The sequence below is a fragment of the Symphalangus syndactylus genome, chromosome 16 (assembly GCF_028878055.3).
Source record: "Symphalangus syndactylus isolate Jambi chromosome 16, NHGRI_mSymSyn1-v2.1_pri, whole genome shotgun sequence".
Classification (NCBI taxonomy): Eukaryota; Metazoa; Chordata; class Mammalia; order Primates; family Hylobatidae; genus Symphalangus; species Symphalangus syndactylus.
The window spans coordinates 63,738,938-63,756,211 of NC_072438.2; the positions used below are offsets into that span (position 1 = coordinate 63,738,938).

Below are 17,274 nucleotides of genomic sequence, written 5' to 3' on the forward strand. Positions count from 1 at the left end.
GTTATTTTCCTTCTATCAGCTTCAGAGGGGAGGCAGAAGGGATTTCTACATAAAAAGGTGCAGGGAGTAGAAATTGAACACCCCAAAGAGTGATATCTTTCACCCATTTACAGTCAGCATCTTAGGCATAAGATAAATCAATAAAAGTAGGAGCATGACAGCTTCTTCCAGCAAATCTACTTAAGGCTCCCAAAGCTGGCTTCTGTTTCCACAGGAATTAACTCCTAAAATTCAAGTTCTTCTGGTTCAATCTCTCCATCTTTAACATCTGTGACTTCCAACATCTCCTTCCTATGACTTGTACCCTTAGAATGTGATCATTTCTACTCATTATCAAGGGGAGTTTTTTTTTTTTTTTTGGCCAATGCATTTTTTAAAAGTAGGATGGAAAATACTAAAATGTGCAAATATATTTTCTCATTTTACTAACTATATTACAATAACCTTAATGTTTCTTAAAGAACAATTATTTGGGGCATACACTATATCCCAGAGATTATCATTATATTTAAATAAAAATTTTAGGAAAAACATAAACTGCTCAAGAGTAAAATTTTTACTGAAAAATATAATTTTACCAGCTTGGAATGTTTTTTTAATCCTCTCCATTTCTTTTAAGTGCAATAAAAAGAAGTAAAACTGAATTTAGATCAAACTACTTGCTGGATTAATTCTCCAAAGAAATAGTGTCCTTGTCTTTGCTACAAAAACCTGTACTTGTGCACTCATTTCCAACCTGTAAGATTTGAAAAGATCAAATTCTAGTTAAATTTTATGTGGTAGAGAACTTAAAAAAAAATAGCTCGATGGAAATAAAAAAAAATTATAGTTTACCCATTTAAAAAGCTAAAAGACTTCCTCTGAATCTTATGTAAGAGATCTTACTCTTCTCCAAGGTTGTAACAGAATCTTTTCTGAAGAGAAAGACCTTGAAGAGGGGATTTGGAATAGAGACGGAAATGCGGGCATCAGCTAAAAGACAAAGTTAAGAAAAAAAAGGTTTGACTTGGAACATTAGTAAGCCAAGGCTAGTCTCTGAAGAGGAGGAGTGGATGTTAAGCCACCACCATCCCTGCCCATATCTAGACAGATAGTGAGGACCCTTCTGTCAATATGAAATTAACAAAGCATTAATTCAGGGGTATGTCCTGATTCTAACCAAAATCAGGCAATTTTAGCAGTGACATAGCATAAAGAATAAGCTAAACTGACTTTGAGGCCAATTAAACCCAGCCTTAAATATACCCTCCTTGCAATCTTTGTGACCTTGGATAAGTCTCATAATAGCACTGAGTCTCTATTTCTCACTGTGGGACAGAGATTATAATGCCCATTTCATTGGGTAGTAGTAAGGATTATTACTAATACATGTAACTCACTTGTCATGAGGAAGGTATCCCATCAATTTAAGCTATTGCTGTAAGTATTAAGTAGTAAACAGACTTATGATATTCAGAGCGGATTTTTTTTAAAAGAATGTGAGGATAAAAAACAAAGGTAAATGAAATACTTATTTAAACATTTTGATTTCTGAAATATTACTAAATTCCTCATTTAGTTTTTATTGAGAAATGCTGTTTAGTTTGGGAAAGCAGAAAGTTCAAAAAGCATTCTAAAAACCCAGCCAATACCCTCTAGAGATAGCCAATAATGATAATGATTTAGCTCAAGGTACTATGCAAAACAGTAGACATGTTTTTCTTAAATCATGTAAGATTTTAAGTAGAGAATAATACATTCTTGCAATTTTGGATTCCTTTGCAATTTAAATCTCTGTTTGTCAAATTTTAAAGCTCAAAAGCTTACATTAACTACATGTTATTTCCCCATTAAAATACCAGAAATGCTTTTAGACAACAAATTTTTTAATACTGTACCATTTTGTTTTAATTTTTCTGAGTCCACATAAAATAGAACTCTGTATTCTCCTCCTAACGACCCAGATTGCAGATAATGTGTCCCGTACTGGTCGATTAATCTTCGGTAGGCACTGTAGTCATACAGAGAGGGGAGGTGGGAAAGCTCCTTCCAGAAAGGCTCGGCAAGTTGTAAGAATTCTGGATTGTTATTAATGAACTGAGCCACTTCAACAGTGTTCTCAACAACCAGCAGCTGGTAACTCTATGGAAAGAAGAAAGAGTACAAGGAGTTTTAGGTGGAAGATAAAAAGGCAATGGAAATAGCTCTCTGTTCAATACGTTCATCAACTCTTATCTCCAATCAACCAAGACTACATGAATTTTTATTTTTGATGCACGATGAGCACTCCTATGGGCCCACTTACTGGATTCAATCAGGAATATTTGGAGTCTCAAATAGTAATAATATCTGAGTAATGGCCAGGCAAGGTGGCTCACTCCTATAATCTCAGCACTTTGGGAGGCTGAGGCAGGCAGAGCACTTGAGACCAGCCTGGCCAACATGATGAAACCCTGTCTCTACTAAAAATACAAAAATTATCCTGCCATGGTGGTACATGCCTGTAATCCCAGCTGCTCAAGTGGCTGAGGTAAAAGAATCGCTTGAACCCAGGAGGCAGTGATTGAAGTGAGTCATGATCACACCACTGCACTCCAGCCTGGGTAACAGAGTGAGACCTCATATCAAAAACAAAAGTCTGAGTAATGCTATGTTAAGCCATCATCCCCTCTCACATCTGGACAGATAGTGAGAACCCTTCTCTCAATATGAAATCAACAAAGCATTAATTCAGGGTTCAGGATTAATTCAGGAAAATTCAGCTTTGTCCTGCCTCAGCCACTTGAGTAGCTGGGATTACAGGCATGCGCCACCATGCCCGGATAATTTTTGTATTTTTAGTAGAGGTAGGGTTTCATCATGTTGGCCAGGCTGGTCTTGAACTCCTGACCTCAAGTGGTCTGTTTGCCTCAGCCTCCGAAAGTGCTGAGATTACAGGTGAAGAAATTATATGATAATTTCTTATATAAACTCCAAAACCCCAGGACCAAGTTGCTATGCCATCTTCAACTAGAAAAAGAGAATTAATCCATTAACTGATAAATATAAGTATATAAAATAATGTGTCCCTATGGTCCACATCTTGACAATGACTTGTAGGTATTATTTATCTCCCATGCTAGGGTATTTGCAGGTGAAGCTACTTTATAATGAGGTCTCTTAAACACTTCCTAAGCATCTTTTAATGACGTCCAAGACAGATCACAGATCTACTTTTGCCAAATCCCCACTATGTGAACAATATAATGTGGAGACAATAAATGTTTTTACAACTCATAGCTCCATAGTCAGTTTCTCAGTCATAAAACAAATAAAATCAATATTCCTTATATTTTCCTAAGTGATTTATTAATTAAGTTACTAACTTTAAGAATGTGATGAAATGTGCAGATTGTGAATAATGATCAGCCTAAAAAAATTATTCAGCCATAACTATGTATCAATTAGTACAATCCATCTCTACTGTTCAGGTTTCTCAAGAGGAAAGTTGTAGTATTTCAAAACAATGAAGTATTTAAAAATAAGCCTTTTAACTTCCTTAGATAAAAATGTTGGTATCTCAAAAGCAATAAAGTGTTTTTAAAGTATTTTATCTTCATGCACCTTCTAAAAAGCCTCTAGCATTTGCATTTAAGAAGCATATATAAGCATTAATTAGATTTTTTAAAATTGTATATGACACTTAAAATAGTATCACCAGTAATCACAAATTTAAGAAATTTAAGATCATTTAAAATAGAAGATTTCAAGGTAATAAAGGCTTCTTCAAATAAAAACAAACATCTTCAAATAAAATAAAAAGATAAAAAATAAATCTTCAAATAAAAACAAATATTTTTAATGAGAAGTTTAAACGATAACTAAATATGCACATAGGTCTCACTCTGTTGCCCAGGCTGAAGTGCAATGATGTGATATTGGCTCACTGCATCCTCTCCCTCCAAGGCTCAAGTGATCCTTCCACCTCAGCCTCCTAAGTAGCTGGGACTACAGGCATGCACAACCATGCTCAGCTAATTTTTGTATTTTTATAGAGACAGGGTCTTGCTATGTTGCCCAGGCCGGTCCCAAATCCTGAGCTCAAGCTCAAGCAATCCACTCACCTTGGCCTCCCAAAGTGCTGGGATTATAGGCATGAACCACTGCGCCTGGCCGGTATAAATAAATATATTATCAAAGAGATTTAATGAGACAATATTGTACCTTTTAGAGAAAGATATTGCATTGACTCTTAAAGGAAATACTATTACTATTACTAATTTTAATATGAAAGCTGATCCTTTTGATAAATACAAGTTTATTAATGTAAGCAATACTTAAAAAGAGTAAAACATGGAAAAGTTAACTGACATTTTATACTAACCTTTCCTTTATGGATTTCTTTGGTATGTGAAGTATAACCGTGTGAAGAAGATGATGAAGATCTAAAAAAGAAGCGCTTCCGACTGGAGGATGTATGTTCTGTCGAGGTATGTTTTATGTAAGACCAAGTACTATTGTAAAATTCATAATTAAAATCATTATTTATTTTCACCTACAAAGAAAATGAAAAATTTTGCTATGACTAAAGTAATGCTTGGAGATACTCAGGATACTTTTGTCACGGATCCTTTATCATGCATACTTTCTTCATGCAATCTTCCCAAAGAGAAAAGCTCTTCATTGGCACAAAGCAACTGTGACTCTCATTAAGACCAGGCCTGTATGATTACAAGGCAAGAGTTCATTCTATGATTATTTTTTGTTAAGCAGGACACATGGTACCAACAATGGCAATCCCAAGTGATTCACAAAATGCATTTAGGTACAAACAACTTCTATGTTCCTTTAATGTCAGCATTTGGCCCAGAAGTGAGCAAATTAACAAAAGCTACACTGACAGAGAACTAGAAAGAATTTGGTTCTTGATTTTTCGTCTAATAAAGGGGAACAGAGATGCAAATAGGTAATATGAAACAATTAGCTCTTTTGGACTTTGTTTTGGAATGTTCTATGTGATCCAATAGTGGATTTAATTTTCTGATTCTGTTTCACTTGGATAAATGCTAAAATTGCATTTTTTCTTTGCTAGATAGAAGAAAGGGTCACCCCAAAAGAATTTTAGAGTGGACAATAGGTTAGTCACATGTAGCTAAATGAGAAGTGGCAGCTTTAGCTTTTATTGAAGAGACAATCATTCATTTATCCTTTATTTTACTTTAGATCAAGTGTCAAAATGAAATGCCCAAAGGGAACTGGCAAGTAATATCAGTGTTGGAAACCTCCAGTGGACAGCATGGTGATGAAAAAGTGAGCACATACCCTATCTAAAAGGGACACACAACACTCAAATCTACTAGACAGTCACTAGATGTAACTACAGGTTCTGGTATTGACAAATTGTCTGATTTTTTCCAAGGGATACATTTGACTGTTTATGTAAAAATCTCTTGATTTGTTAAAATTATAGACAACTAATTTGCTAAAAATGTCAGTCCCTGTGGGAATAAAACAAATCAGGCAAGAAGACTCCCTCTCACTGTGTTTGTTCTATATAAATATTCAAATTCAGAACTATCTGCGTTTGAGATCCAAGCATAAGGATATAGAAAATTGAACTGATGGAAATGATATACTTTTTTGAAAACTAAAAGGAAAGAAAATGACAATATTACACAGTCATAATAAATGATGCTTGTGAAGGCAAAATATTCATGTTGCCGAATTAAATAAGAAGACAGGTATAAGTGTGAAAATGCTGTTAACACAATCATGCAAGTATACGCCCAGTCAAAAAATACAAGAAAGAAATACACCAAAATGCCAGAAAATACAATATGACTGTTATCACTACCCCCATTGAGTATCAGATATGCAGGCTAAAAAGATAAGAAAGATAAGAAGATGGATTTAAGCAAATCTTTTATTAGAGCATTATTTCCATTACGTTATGAAATTGGTTTGTTTAAAAGTCAGACGCAAAAATTCAGCTTGGGCTGGGAGAATATATATGTGTGTGTGTGTGTGTGTGTATGTATATACATATACATACACACACACACACATATATATATACACATATACACATACACACATATATATAATTGATTTAAAAAATATTTAGTTTATTATCTCTTTGGAGAAAGAAAGTTATATACATCCCTTTCAATGCAAAAAAAAAAAAAAAAAATTAGCCTATTTCCCCCTGTCTTTATATTGACAATTCAAATACAAATAAGCCTCTCAGATGCTTTAGTTCAGCATCTTCTCACTCCCATCCACCTACACATAGCTGCAGGAATCACCTTTCTCAAAGTGGTGTGGTCTTATTAAATTTTCTTTAATTAATACCCTCCTTCTTCCAGCTTAGATCCTGGATTCTCCAAGACTGATTCTTCCTCTGAAATCCCAAATTCAACCATCCTATATTCTAACATCTCTTATTCTTTTAACTCTCATTTTATTATTGCCACATCTATTATTTAACATTATAGAAACATGTTCTTCCACTTATTCTTTCTCCCTATCAATACTTTCAGTTTTTTCACTTCCTTCCTGTTTCAGCTTAGGCTTCTTGGCTCAGGACTTCAACCGTTCTCTTGCCAATGGATTTAACTTCCTTGCCTAGATGACCTGCTATCATGTTTTCCTGGCAAAAACCCAGCCCAGGCTTGCCAGGCCAAGCAGCTTAGCACCACTCCAGAAAATCGCACAACTGGCTGGGCGCGGCTGCTCATGCTTGTAATCCCAGCACTTTGGGAGGCCGAGGCGGGTGGGTCACAACATCAGGAGATGGAGACCATCCTGGCCAACATGGTGAAACCTCATCTCTACTAAAAATACAAAAATTAGCTGGGCATGGTGGTGCGTGCCTGTAATCCCAGCTACTCAGGAGGCTGAAGCGGAAGAATCGCTTGAACCCAGGAGACGGAGGTTGCAGGGAGCCGAGATCGCACCACTGCACTCCAGCCTGGTGACATAGCAAGACTCTGTCTCAAAAAAAAAAAAAAGACAGAAAGAAAATCGCACAACTCTACAGATTGGTGCCACTACAAATCCATTTGTGCTTTTCAACTTCAGTAGAATCCTCAAAACCATCCAACAATACTTTACTTCTCTAGTCGGTTCTCTCCTTCTCCCATTCTCTACAGTACCTATTTTTAAATTCCGAACAATTTTGAAAATTTTTCAAAATTCAATTCCTCGATTCTACAGCCACTTCCTTCACTCTCAGAAGATGATCTTACCTCTTTCTTTTTTTTTTTTTTTTTTTTTATTTTGAGACGGAGTCTTGCTCTGTCCCCCAGGCTGGAGTGCAGTGGCGCAGTCTCGGCTCACTGCAAGCTCCGCCTCCCGGGTTCACGCCATTCTCCTGCCTCAGCCTCCCGAGTAGCTGGGACTACAGGCGCCCGCCACCACGCCCGGCTAATTTTTTTGTATTTTTAGTAGAGACGGGGTTTCACCGTGTTAGCCAGGATGGTCTCGATCTCCTGACCTCGTGATCCGCCCGCCTCGGCCTCCCAAAGTGCTGGGATTACAGGCTTGAGCCACCGCGCCCGGCCGATCTTACCTCTTTCTTTACAAAAACTCCCATCTTCAGAGACCTCTTAAACTGCTGGCTAACAAATCTACAAACTTATTAACTTTTCTTTCCTTCTTTTTCTCCATAGGTGTCCCTCCCCTTGTCTTAGGATAAATTTTCTCTCTCTTCTCTGTATTGCATTCTCTCTGACCTCTTCAAAGGGTGGATTAGATGGGTTGATTGTTCCCTCTCCTACAGCTTCCATTTTTCTTGCTCTACTGGCTCCTTTCTATCAAAACATACATGTTCTAACACAACCAACTAAAATAAGAAAGGCTTTACCTGTTACTATATATTCCTTCTTTCCTACTTTCCCATCTCACCACCTTAAATGAGTTGACTATAATTAATTATCTTAGATTCCTCACCTCCCATTCAGTCTTCCGCCTACAATGGTCTGACTTCCAACAATGCTGCTGGCACTTTCCTTATTTCACCAGACAGTGAACACTTCTCTCAACATAATTCGGCACTGTTTACCACTCTCTCCTACTGGAAATACTCTCTTCTGTTGGCTTTCTAGTTTTCTTTTTTTCTCTCTGGCTGTTCCTTCTAAGACTCCTTTACGCATCTCCTTCTATTACTCCTCTATGCTAATTCCAAGAAGAACAGTGTTCTCTACTCTGTGGCTTCAATTACCATTCCTATACTAATAATCACCAAATGTCTATTTCCAGCTCAAACACCTTCTCCTGAGCACTTGGACATACTTTAGATATCTAAACTGGATTTGTCTTCTCCCTGCAAATCGGTCTTTACCCATCTCAGAGGGTTGTATTTTCATCTGGCCATTGGTCCAAATCAGAAACCCATTCATATCCCAGACTGCTCACTCTCCATCATATCCGGCATTCAGCCACTCACCAAGTTTTCTCAGGCCGCTATTATGTCCCTCAGGGATTATTACAACGGTTTTCTAACCAAGGTTCTTTCCCCCAGTTGGCCACCCTCCAATCTATTCTCCACTGTTCATAAGAGTAGCAACCCTTCTTAAACTCTCTAATGACTCTTTTTTTTAATCCAAACTCCTTAACTAACCAGAAAAAAGTCTTTTTTATTTACTTTCCCGATCACTCATAACCTCATTTCTTACAACTCTTCACACTTCACTCTGTAATCCAGCCAGTTTGAACTTCATTCAGTTATTCAAAAGTGCTCCTCGGGCCAGGGTCAGTGGCTCACACTTGTAATCCCAGCACTTTGGGAGGCTGAGGCGGGTGGATCACTTGAGGACAGGAGCTCAAGACCAGCCTGACCGACATGGCGAAACCCTGTATCTACTAAAAATACAAAAATTAGCCAGGCATGGTGGCACATGCCTGTAATCCCAGCTACTCGGGAGGCTGAGGCATGAGAATCGCTTGAACACAAGAGGCAGAGGTTGCAGTGAGCCGAGATCACATAACTGCACTCCAGCCTGGGCAAATGGGTGAATGAGACTCCCTCTCAAAAAAAAAAAAAAAAAAAGAAGTGTTCTTCTTGCGCTCTCGTTTTTTCATTTTCTCTCTCTCTCCCACTCCCACCCACATATAGAATGAGACACGATATACATATAGATAGAGATAGAGATATTCACTGTATATACATACATATATATACTATATAAAATGCTTGTAAGTATAGTGTCTGCTAAGAGGGGGTTTGGAGCCAGACTTCCAAAGTTCAAATCCCACCTTTGTCATCTACTATGCTGTGGATAAGCTATTTAGCTTTTTCGCCTCTGTTTTCTCATTTGTAAAATGAGATGCCAGTACCTACCTCCTTAATTATTATAAAGAAAATAGATCCATGTAAAGCTCTTGGAACAGTGCTTAGTATATAAAGGGTTCTTATATGTGAGATATTTTTAAACATCATTTAAATTATTCCTAGCTAACAAGGTAGATTTAGAAATCTCAGGTATCTAGTCCTCATACCAATAGAGGAAGCAAAGGCTTAGATAATATAGCATTCATTAAAATTGCCTTTACAATTTGTTTTTGTTTTTCATTTGATATGCATTTAGGATTTCTCTTCAAAATATGTAATGAAGTATATTCAAGACCAACCATAGAAGAAGTCATGAAGTTTCTCCACCTTGATCATAATTCATTCCCTTCTGCAATTCATCACACACTGAGAATAAACACAACAGTCTTCTGCCATCTCTCAGGCTGCACGAGGCAGAGGGGCACCTTCCCAAGCCACAAATGCCTTCCTTGTTGTATAAAAAGTATAAGTAGACAGAGAATGTGCACAGCATCAAAGTTAAGTAGCTTACTCAACAAGAAATTGGGTTTGCCCTGGATAAACCACGATGCTAGAAACCGAAACAGGGATTATAAGAGAGACCGGCCAATTCTGTTTTATGTTTATTACTAATATTTATGTTCCAATAAGCCAAAAGTCACTTTCCACCTCAAAGAGAGCTGAATACCCAGTGGGCCCGAGATGAATTTATTTGAACCATGGAGGACATTCACCACCTCCGCATCCACACCTGGGTTTAGCATTTGCATGGCTGACTCACTGCCTGTTGCTTCCACTTCACTTCCCTCAGACGGGCTCCTCAAAACATCTCTGTTCCTCACTTTATAGCAGGCTATAATTTCCCTCGACTCTGACAAACACCTTCACATTCGGTGATGGGGAAGGCATTTCAGATGTCAATCTAAAGACCAAGCCCTGCTGAGGAAAATGAATGTCAGGATCACGTTGTTAATAAATTATCCCTCTTCTTCAAAAATGCAGACTTCCTGTCTATCTACCTTCCAACAAAGTCAGAAATGCTCTTTCTTATTATTTTCTCTGCTCTGTAACTTTCTAAATTTGACCCTTTCAAAAATATACATGCAAGTCTCCACATTATAATTCTGAAACAATTAGGAATATATTCTCTAAGGTATAGAGGGAGAAAAAAATTATCTGTATATGCCTGTCTTACATTCTCCTTTCTGGCCAAAGGTTAAATTGTAATATGTGTTATTCACCATGTTGAATTTAGAATTGAAAAAGAAATTAAATGAAACACATGGGGAGAGTAAAATGTAATGGAAAAATAAAAGGCTGTGAAATCTGACAGACCAGATCTAAGCTCTACTACTTTTAATTTGGTGAGTTTGAGTATGTCAGCTGAAGTCCTCTTGAGCCTCAATTTCTACATATATAAAATAGTAAAATATTGCTTACTTTCCAAAGCTGCTGTGAGAATTAAACCTATGCTAATCACCTAAAATAGTGTAGATGCCACAGTAGGTATTCAAAAACTGGTAGCTACAATTATTTTTCACATCTGTTTTACTTCTCATTTATATTACTCAACAACTCTTAAATGCAACTAACTTATTCTATGGTAAATTGGAAGACGGTATGTTTGCTATTTATAATCAAAGCTGCTTTCTGGAGAAGGTTAATTTGGGTAAGCAAAAGGCCCTTTTGTCTGAACATTTCAGTAGTTTGGGTTTACAAATTTAGAAGTAATCAATATTAAAAGCTGAATTAGACATTTTTGGAGTTTGGGGACAAAGGGAGGAAAAGGAGTGAGAGAGGGGATCTTGAAAGACAAGAGCAAGAAAGAAGCTAACACCCAATGAGACCGGAAATTTCATTGTGTTGAGGCTGTGGAAGAATGTTTTAAGATAGAAGATGCCAACTGCTATTGCTTCAACATGTTTGCATTACTGCAACAGAAAATCTCTCCTCTATCTTCCTTCTAAATCTTCCGTAAAGTTTCCTAAAGCCATAACTGTTTTGCATGAGTACGTTTTGAGTTGATCAAAACCTACTCATGGGTGAGTTTAGGTGTGTATGACAGAAATAGCTTTTAAGAAAGAGAAGCCTGGAGCCAGAGGAGATCTGAGATCATAAGCAAAATTAAAAAGTTAAGCAATACCAATGTTGGCAAGAATGTGAAGTGGAGGCCACTCATCCCCACTGCTGGGGTATGAAATGATCTAGCCATTTTGGATACTTTACCTAGTAAAATTTAGTACATACATATCCTATGAGGTAGCAATTTGAGTTCCAGGTGTATGCCCTGGAGAAGCTCTAGTTCGTTTGTATGGGACTCAGACACAAGAATGTTCAAGGCATTTTCATAAGAAAAAATTGGAAACAGCAATAAAAATGCCACCTGCAACAGCATGAGTAAATCTCAAATCCATAACTTTTAGTGAAAAAAGTAACAGAAGAATAGATATGATTCTATTTATACAAACGGAAAAAATAGGCAAAACTAAATCACAAATTTATATTTAGGGACAAAGGCATATAAAGAATAAGCATTTATAGACAAAACAAGGATAATTAATACAAAATATAAGATAGTGGTTGCCTGAGGAGTGAGAAGGATGTGATCCAAGAGGGGCGTACAGGAGCCTTTAATTCACTGGCGATATTCTATTTCTTAAGGCAGATGGTGGGCATATAAGCACAGTTTTCTTCAAATTACACATATATGTTATCCACACTCTTTTGTATATATGAAATAGTTCACAATTTTAAAATAAAAGCATTTTAAGTGAGCTGACACTGTAGCAGTGTCAGGAGACTATCATTACCAGTCATGGACGGGGCCTTAAGTTTTAATGCCTGTCCCGGCACAGACAATAAGGTCTTGGGCCCATATAGAACATGAAGTTGCAAATGAGGTATAAGGATATGTCAGCTTGAATGACACATGTTAAAAGTATCACTGCCCTGTACCCCAAATCAAAAACACTGTGTATACTTTTTAAGTCAACATAAAACATTTGTAAAAATTGACCACACGTTAGGCCATAAGTAAATTCTCAACAAATACCTAAAAGTCAATATCATATAAATAATGCTCTCTGACAATTCCAGATTAGAAATCAATAACGTCGTAAGTACCTGGAATGTATAGGAGAGGACATTTCCACTCAGCCTGTAGAAATCTTTTCCATCCCCACTAAACACCTTTCTACATTGACCACCAAAACTTTTGGTATTGATGACTCTGTTCCTAAACTGGCCAGTGAGTTCATTGTAACTGTTAAAAGGAGGAGGAGGAGAAGGAGGAAATAAAAAGTCGTTAAAAACCAGAAATAGCACTTGGTGGGAAAAAAAAAATTATTAGAGAACTCTAGAAATTCTTAAAATGCATTACAGATAAACACTTCATTGAGAGAGCTCAAATGAAGAGCTCAGCATCCTAACGCACACCATACATTATCCAGCTTCCCTGCTTGGTATAATCGCTAAAACTAATGGCTTGGAAAATCCAACATTCTTTCCGTCTAAGAACATATTTGGGAAACACATGGCTCTTTTGTATCTATGGCAACAGCTGGTTTTGAATTGAATCTGTAGATAAAACCAATACAATTAAGGTTACTCTTGACGAGAGAGAGCTCTCTATAATAAATTTTAACTAATTGCCTCTTAGCATGCTGAATGGTGTACACTTTCAAATAATTTTACCCTATTTCTCTGTTAATAAATTTTAAAATATTTCAGAAAAATTACTTCTTTCACTCTAAAATAGGTTATTTTTAGGTCTTGAAACCTTAACAAGTCATATGACCCTTAAAAATTCTTCAGAATTCTCTTTGATAAGGTAAACACAGTATTTTCCAACCTTCACTTGGAAACGAAGTTTCTTGGCTAGTTTAGACAATTCCTCTTCAGCCTGGATATTACAACACACTTGCTTCTGTCTCTCTTCTCATCCTGTTCTCATTCTATTGTCTCTTCATTCTCTTGAATAGCCGCATATTATTGAATTAGTCTTTTTTCTCTCTCTCTCCCTCCCTTCCAACCCCCATGAAGTGACCAACTGTCCAGGTTTCCCTGGGCCTGAGGGGTTTCTTGGAATTAGAATTTCAGTGCTAAAACTAGGACCATCCCAGGACAAGGGGTCACTCTGCATCTCACCACATGTGTCTACAGGTATACATGTGTGAACAAAAATACTGTCTCAGGATGTGGCAAAGAGCTCTGAGCCAACGAAGAGTCTTGCCTATTAGGAGACTTGTTCGTAGACTTACCAAACTATAAAATAAGACAAAATTTAAAACTACAATTCATTGATGTACTCAGGAGGCTGCCCAGCACCTTACCCATTTCCAGTAAGTTCTATGTTAGGAGGAGGTTTATCGATATCACAGGAAGGTCTCCTTTCTGAGTCCTCACATCTGTCTTCATCAGCACTGTCTTCATCACAGTCAGAATCCCCATTGCAAACCAACGATTTGCTGATGCACTGACCTGAACACAAGAAAAATCCACATGCAAATGTAGAAGAGGGAAGAAGAGAAACACTACCCAGGACCAAAAAAGGGTTTTCCTGCCACCTGCAACACTGCACTGATATGCCAATATAAATGGGAGATAAATCCTCAGAGTGTCTCGGAAAGGACTAGGGAGTATTTTGTCTCCATTTTGTGGCACATGGAAATGGTTCTTAACTCAATTAGACACAAAATTGAAAATAGGATCTGAATTCAGAATTTCAGGATCTCACCCATAATCATCAAGCAGCTTGTCTAAATTATATAATTCCAACTACTGGGAAAATAGACTGACTTCCTGCCCTTCAACTTTCACTTTTTTTCTGTCATTCTAAGGTGACAAAGTTGAGCTTTTTTTTTTGATAATTTAAATTTGTAAGCTTTAAGAGCAGGACAATTTTATCAAAAGGTTAAAATTCAACATTTCTATAGCGCAATAGGGGCTGGGATTCAAATATGAATAAAAATGGCCTTTGCCAGACTTTTCATATACCTTACAATCTAATAGGAAATACTACAAAGACACAGATCATAATTGCTGTGATAGCCATAAATCTAGAGTACCAAGGAAGCACTGGTGCGTACCAGATGATCTAGTTCCTGCCTATCTCCCCAGCATCATCTCCAGCCATTCTCCCACTAGCTTCTTATACCCTAGTTACACCAGACTAACTGAATGAATAAAAGGCCAAGCTTTCTGTCATCTCCAATGATCTTGCACTTAGTTAGTTCTCTCTGCCTAGAAGGGTTTTCTCTACCTATCTCTTACTTGTCCTTCAAGAATCAAATTAAACATTATCTCTTCTTGAAAGCCATCACTGCCTCACAGGCTCTTATGCATGTTCTTCCTCTATGTCCTCACAGGATGTTTGGTGCACAGCTGTCCTTATAGGACATGTACCCAGCTATACTGCCACTCAATCCAATGTAGCAAACATTTGTTGAGAACGTGTTATGTACCAGGGACTCCAGAAGCCAACATGTAAGAAATATAATTCATGTCTTCAAGGAGTTCACAGTTCACCAAGAGAGACATTCAGGCCAACGAATAATCCAAATGACAGATGGTACAATACGCATAAAGAACATATGGAAGTGATTGGTTAATTACTTCTATCAGTTGGGAATTTAGGGCAGGCTTCCTGAAGGAGTTGTTATCTAATTTGGATTTTGAACGTAAAATAAGCATTCAACAGGTATCACTGAGGAGCACTTCTAACACAGGGATTATTTATGTACTATTCTGCCCATAAAACTTTAATATTTGTAAGGGCAGAGGCATGGGTTTCACTTGTATATACAACCCTCACCACTATTTGAAACAAGAATCATAAATGTTTACTAAATGTTGTTACATTAATCTGACTGCATAAATGCAACATAGAGTATTGGTCAAATAATATTCAATGCCAAAACTATGTTTCAATCACCCCATGCATAGGAGAGAACTGTATTGCTTGTTAATCAGCTCATTAGGGTTGCTTTTCTTGTAGATATAATAATTTAGGCAGTAACATTGTTTTCATCTAATCTCAATATATGTACAAGACTCTCTCTGCGTCTTTACTCAAAATACACTGTCAAGAACTATTTGGGTCTGTCAGTAACCCGAGTTCCATTCAAAGAGACAAAGAGCATTCCTATGTTTATTACCAGATGCATCCCCTTGGATTTGAAAAAATGATAGCTGAGTGTGTGATTAACATACCAACAAAAATCCTGATGGTATTTGGGGGAATTAACTTTAGGCCAATATAATAAATTCAGTAAAATTTAACAAATATATAACAAGCAAGTTCACTAAATAACATTTGAATTTACAATCTGCATGCTGAGCCTATGGAAAACAAATTACCTGAAAAGCACCTGAAACGCTCTCCACATCCCGTCTCTGTTGGACATCCTCTTGTAGGTTCACAGGACTGTGTTTCAAAAGCATTTCCAACACAAGGTTGGCCCCCATACTGCCCATACACAGCAACTGACCGCCTGCGAGTCTAAACACAAAGCAGGCAGTGGTTTGTTTGTTTGTTTGTTTTCAAAGAAATCTCTAGTTTCCTTTATCTGAGTAACAAAATCTGAGAGAAAGTAATACAATTAGACAAACAATGTCTGGAAAATTGTTCTGGTGTTCTACAGAAATAAAACCTCAAAATCAATGAATCCACAGACCTACTTGTCCTTGAGTTCAGCAACATTTCAGCTATTATTTATAGAGAGCTCCCAAGCATATATTGACTTTCAGGATTAAATGCAAAAAAAAAAAAGATGTTAGTGAATCTTTAAGAAAGTAACCTGATTGCAGTGAGCCGAGATCACGCCACTGCACTCCAGCCTGGGCAATAAAGTGAGACACTGTCTCAAAAAAAAAAAAAAAAAAGAAAGAAAAGAAAAGAAAAAAGAAAGCAACCTCAGTAAAGCTTAGAGGGTAGACATATAAGCAAATAGATTAGAGCATAGAATGATTAATATATTTACCAAATCTGTGTTCCAAGACCTCATTAGAGAAAGTGAAATGACTTTTTCTGGAGAGAGGATAAGGTACTGGGGAAGGGGTTAAGATGAAGCAGAGTTAGGGAAACCTTCAGAAGAGTGATGGCTATTCCTTTCAGCTAAACTGTAAGCCTTCTTCAGGAAGAAAGGCAAGCAAAAACAATTCAGAGAGAGATACATGAATATGGAAGTCAAATTTACAAAACAGAAGCCTAAGTAATCCAAAGGTGGAGCTACATCTACAAAGGAATATGTAAAATACAAACTTCTTGAGGGAAAAGAATATAGGAAAACTGAAGAAATTATCAAACTAAATGAGAAACTTACAATTAATTCCTACTAAAGTTTATTTAATCCTCATTCACTACGAACACATGTATCTAACATTTAAACAAAAAGAAAGATCTACCCCTGGCAATCAGTGAGCATCTTCCAGGCCTCTTCCTGTACTCACCTCTTCTCCATTAAAAAACAAAACAAAACAAAATGGAACCAAAACTGAGCATCCTGAGGATTTAAACCTTGAGTGAAGATCAACAGGGAAGAATTGCTGTACATATCAATGTCGAACTTATTCATCCATCCTCAATTGGGTTAGAAGTGGGAATTCCTTGGCATGAGGGGTCACAGTGGCATAATTTGAACTCTGAGCAGGTACGCACCAGCCTGAGCATGGCTCTGGTGCCTTTCATTGCATTTAAGCAAAGGAGCCACAAAGGAATATGAGTGGGGAACGGAAGTCGGTAAGGTTTCTTGATACCATTTTTAGTCCCTTTGTAAGTGATGAAGATGCTGCTCATGTGTGACTTAACAGTGTCCTTTTGTGAAGTTCCAGAGCCCAGATGGTGTTGTTTGCATAAGGAAGTGTTTTTCTTCTCCGTATTACCAGGGAGCCCTTGATGGCAGCCACTCTCCACGGTCTCATTCTCACCTGTCAAAGTCTGACCCTACAACCCCTTTCTCATTTTCACTTGTCTCTTTCTGAATGAAAATTTTGTTTTTATAATCTAG

At 37.3% G+C, this 17,274-nt stretch overlaps 1 protein-coding gene across 1 annotated transcript in view; it reads right to left on the reverse strand.

The window, feature by feature from the left end:
* C7 (complement C7) overlaps positions 1 to 17,274 on the reverse strand; it is an 81,627-nt gene that overhangs the window by 40,712 nt on the left and 23,641 nt on the right. The window contains exons 4-8 of the mRNA XM_055246253.2: positions 15,626 to 15,767; positions 13,600 to 13,747; positions 12,392 to 12,530; positions 4,343 to 4,513; positions 1,878 to 2,121 (exon numbers count right to left, since the gene is read on the reverse strand). Of these exons, the coding sequence (XP_055102228.2) occupies positions 1,878 to 2,121; positions 4,343 to 4,513; positions 12,392 to 12,530; positions 13,600 to 13,747; positions 15,626 to 15,767 (844 nt within the window). The remainder of the gene's footprint in view (positions 1 to 1,877; positions 2,122 to 4,342; positions 4,514 to 12,391; positions 12,531 to 13,599; positions 13,748 to 15,625; positions 15,768 to 17,274) is intronic.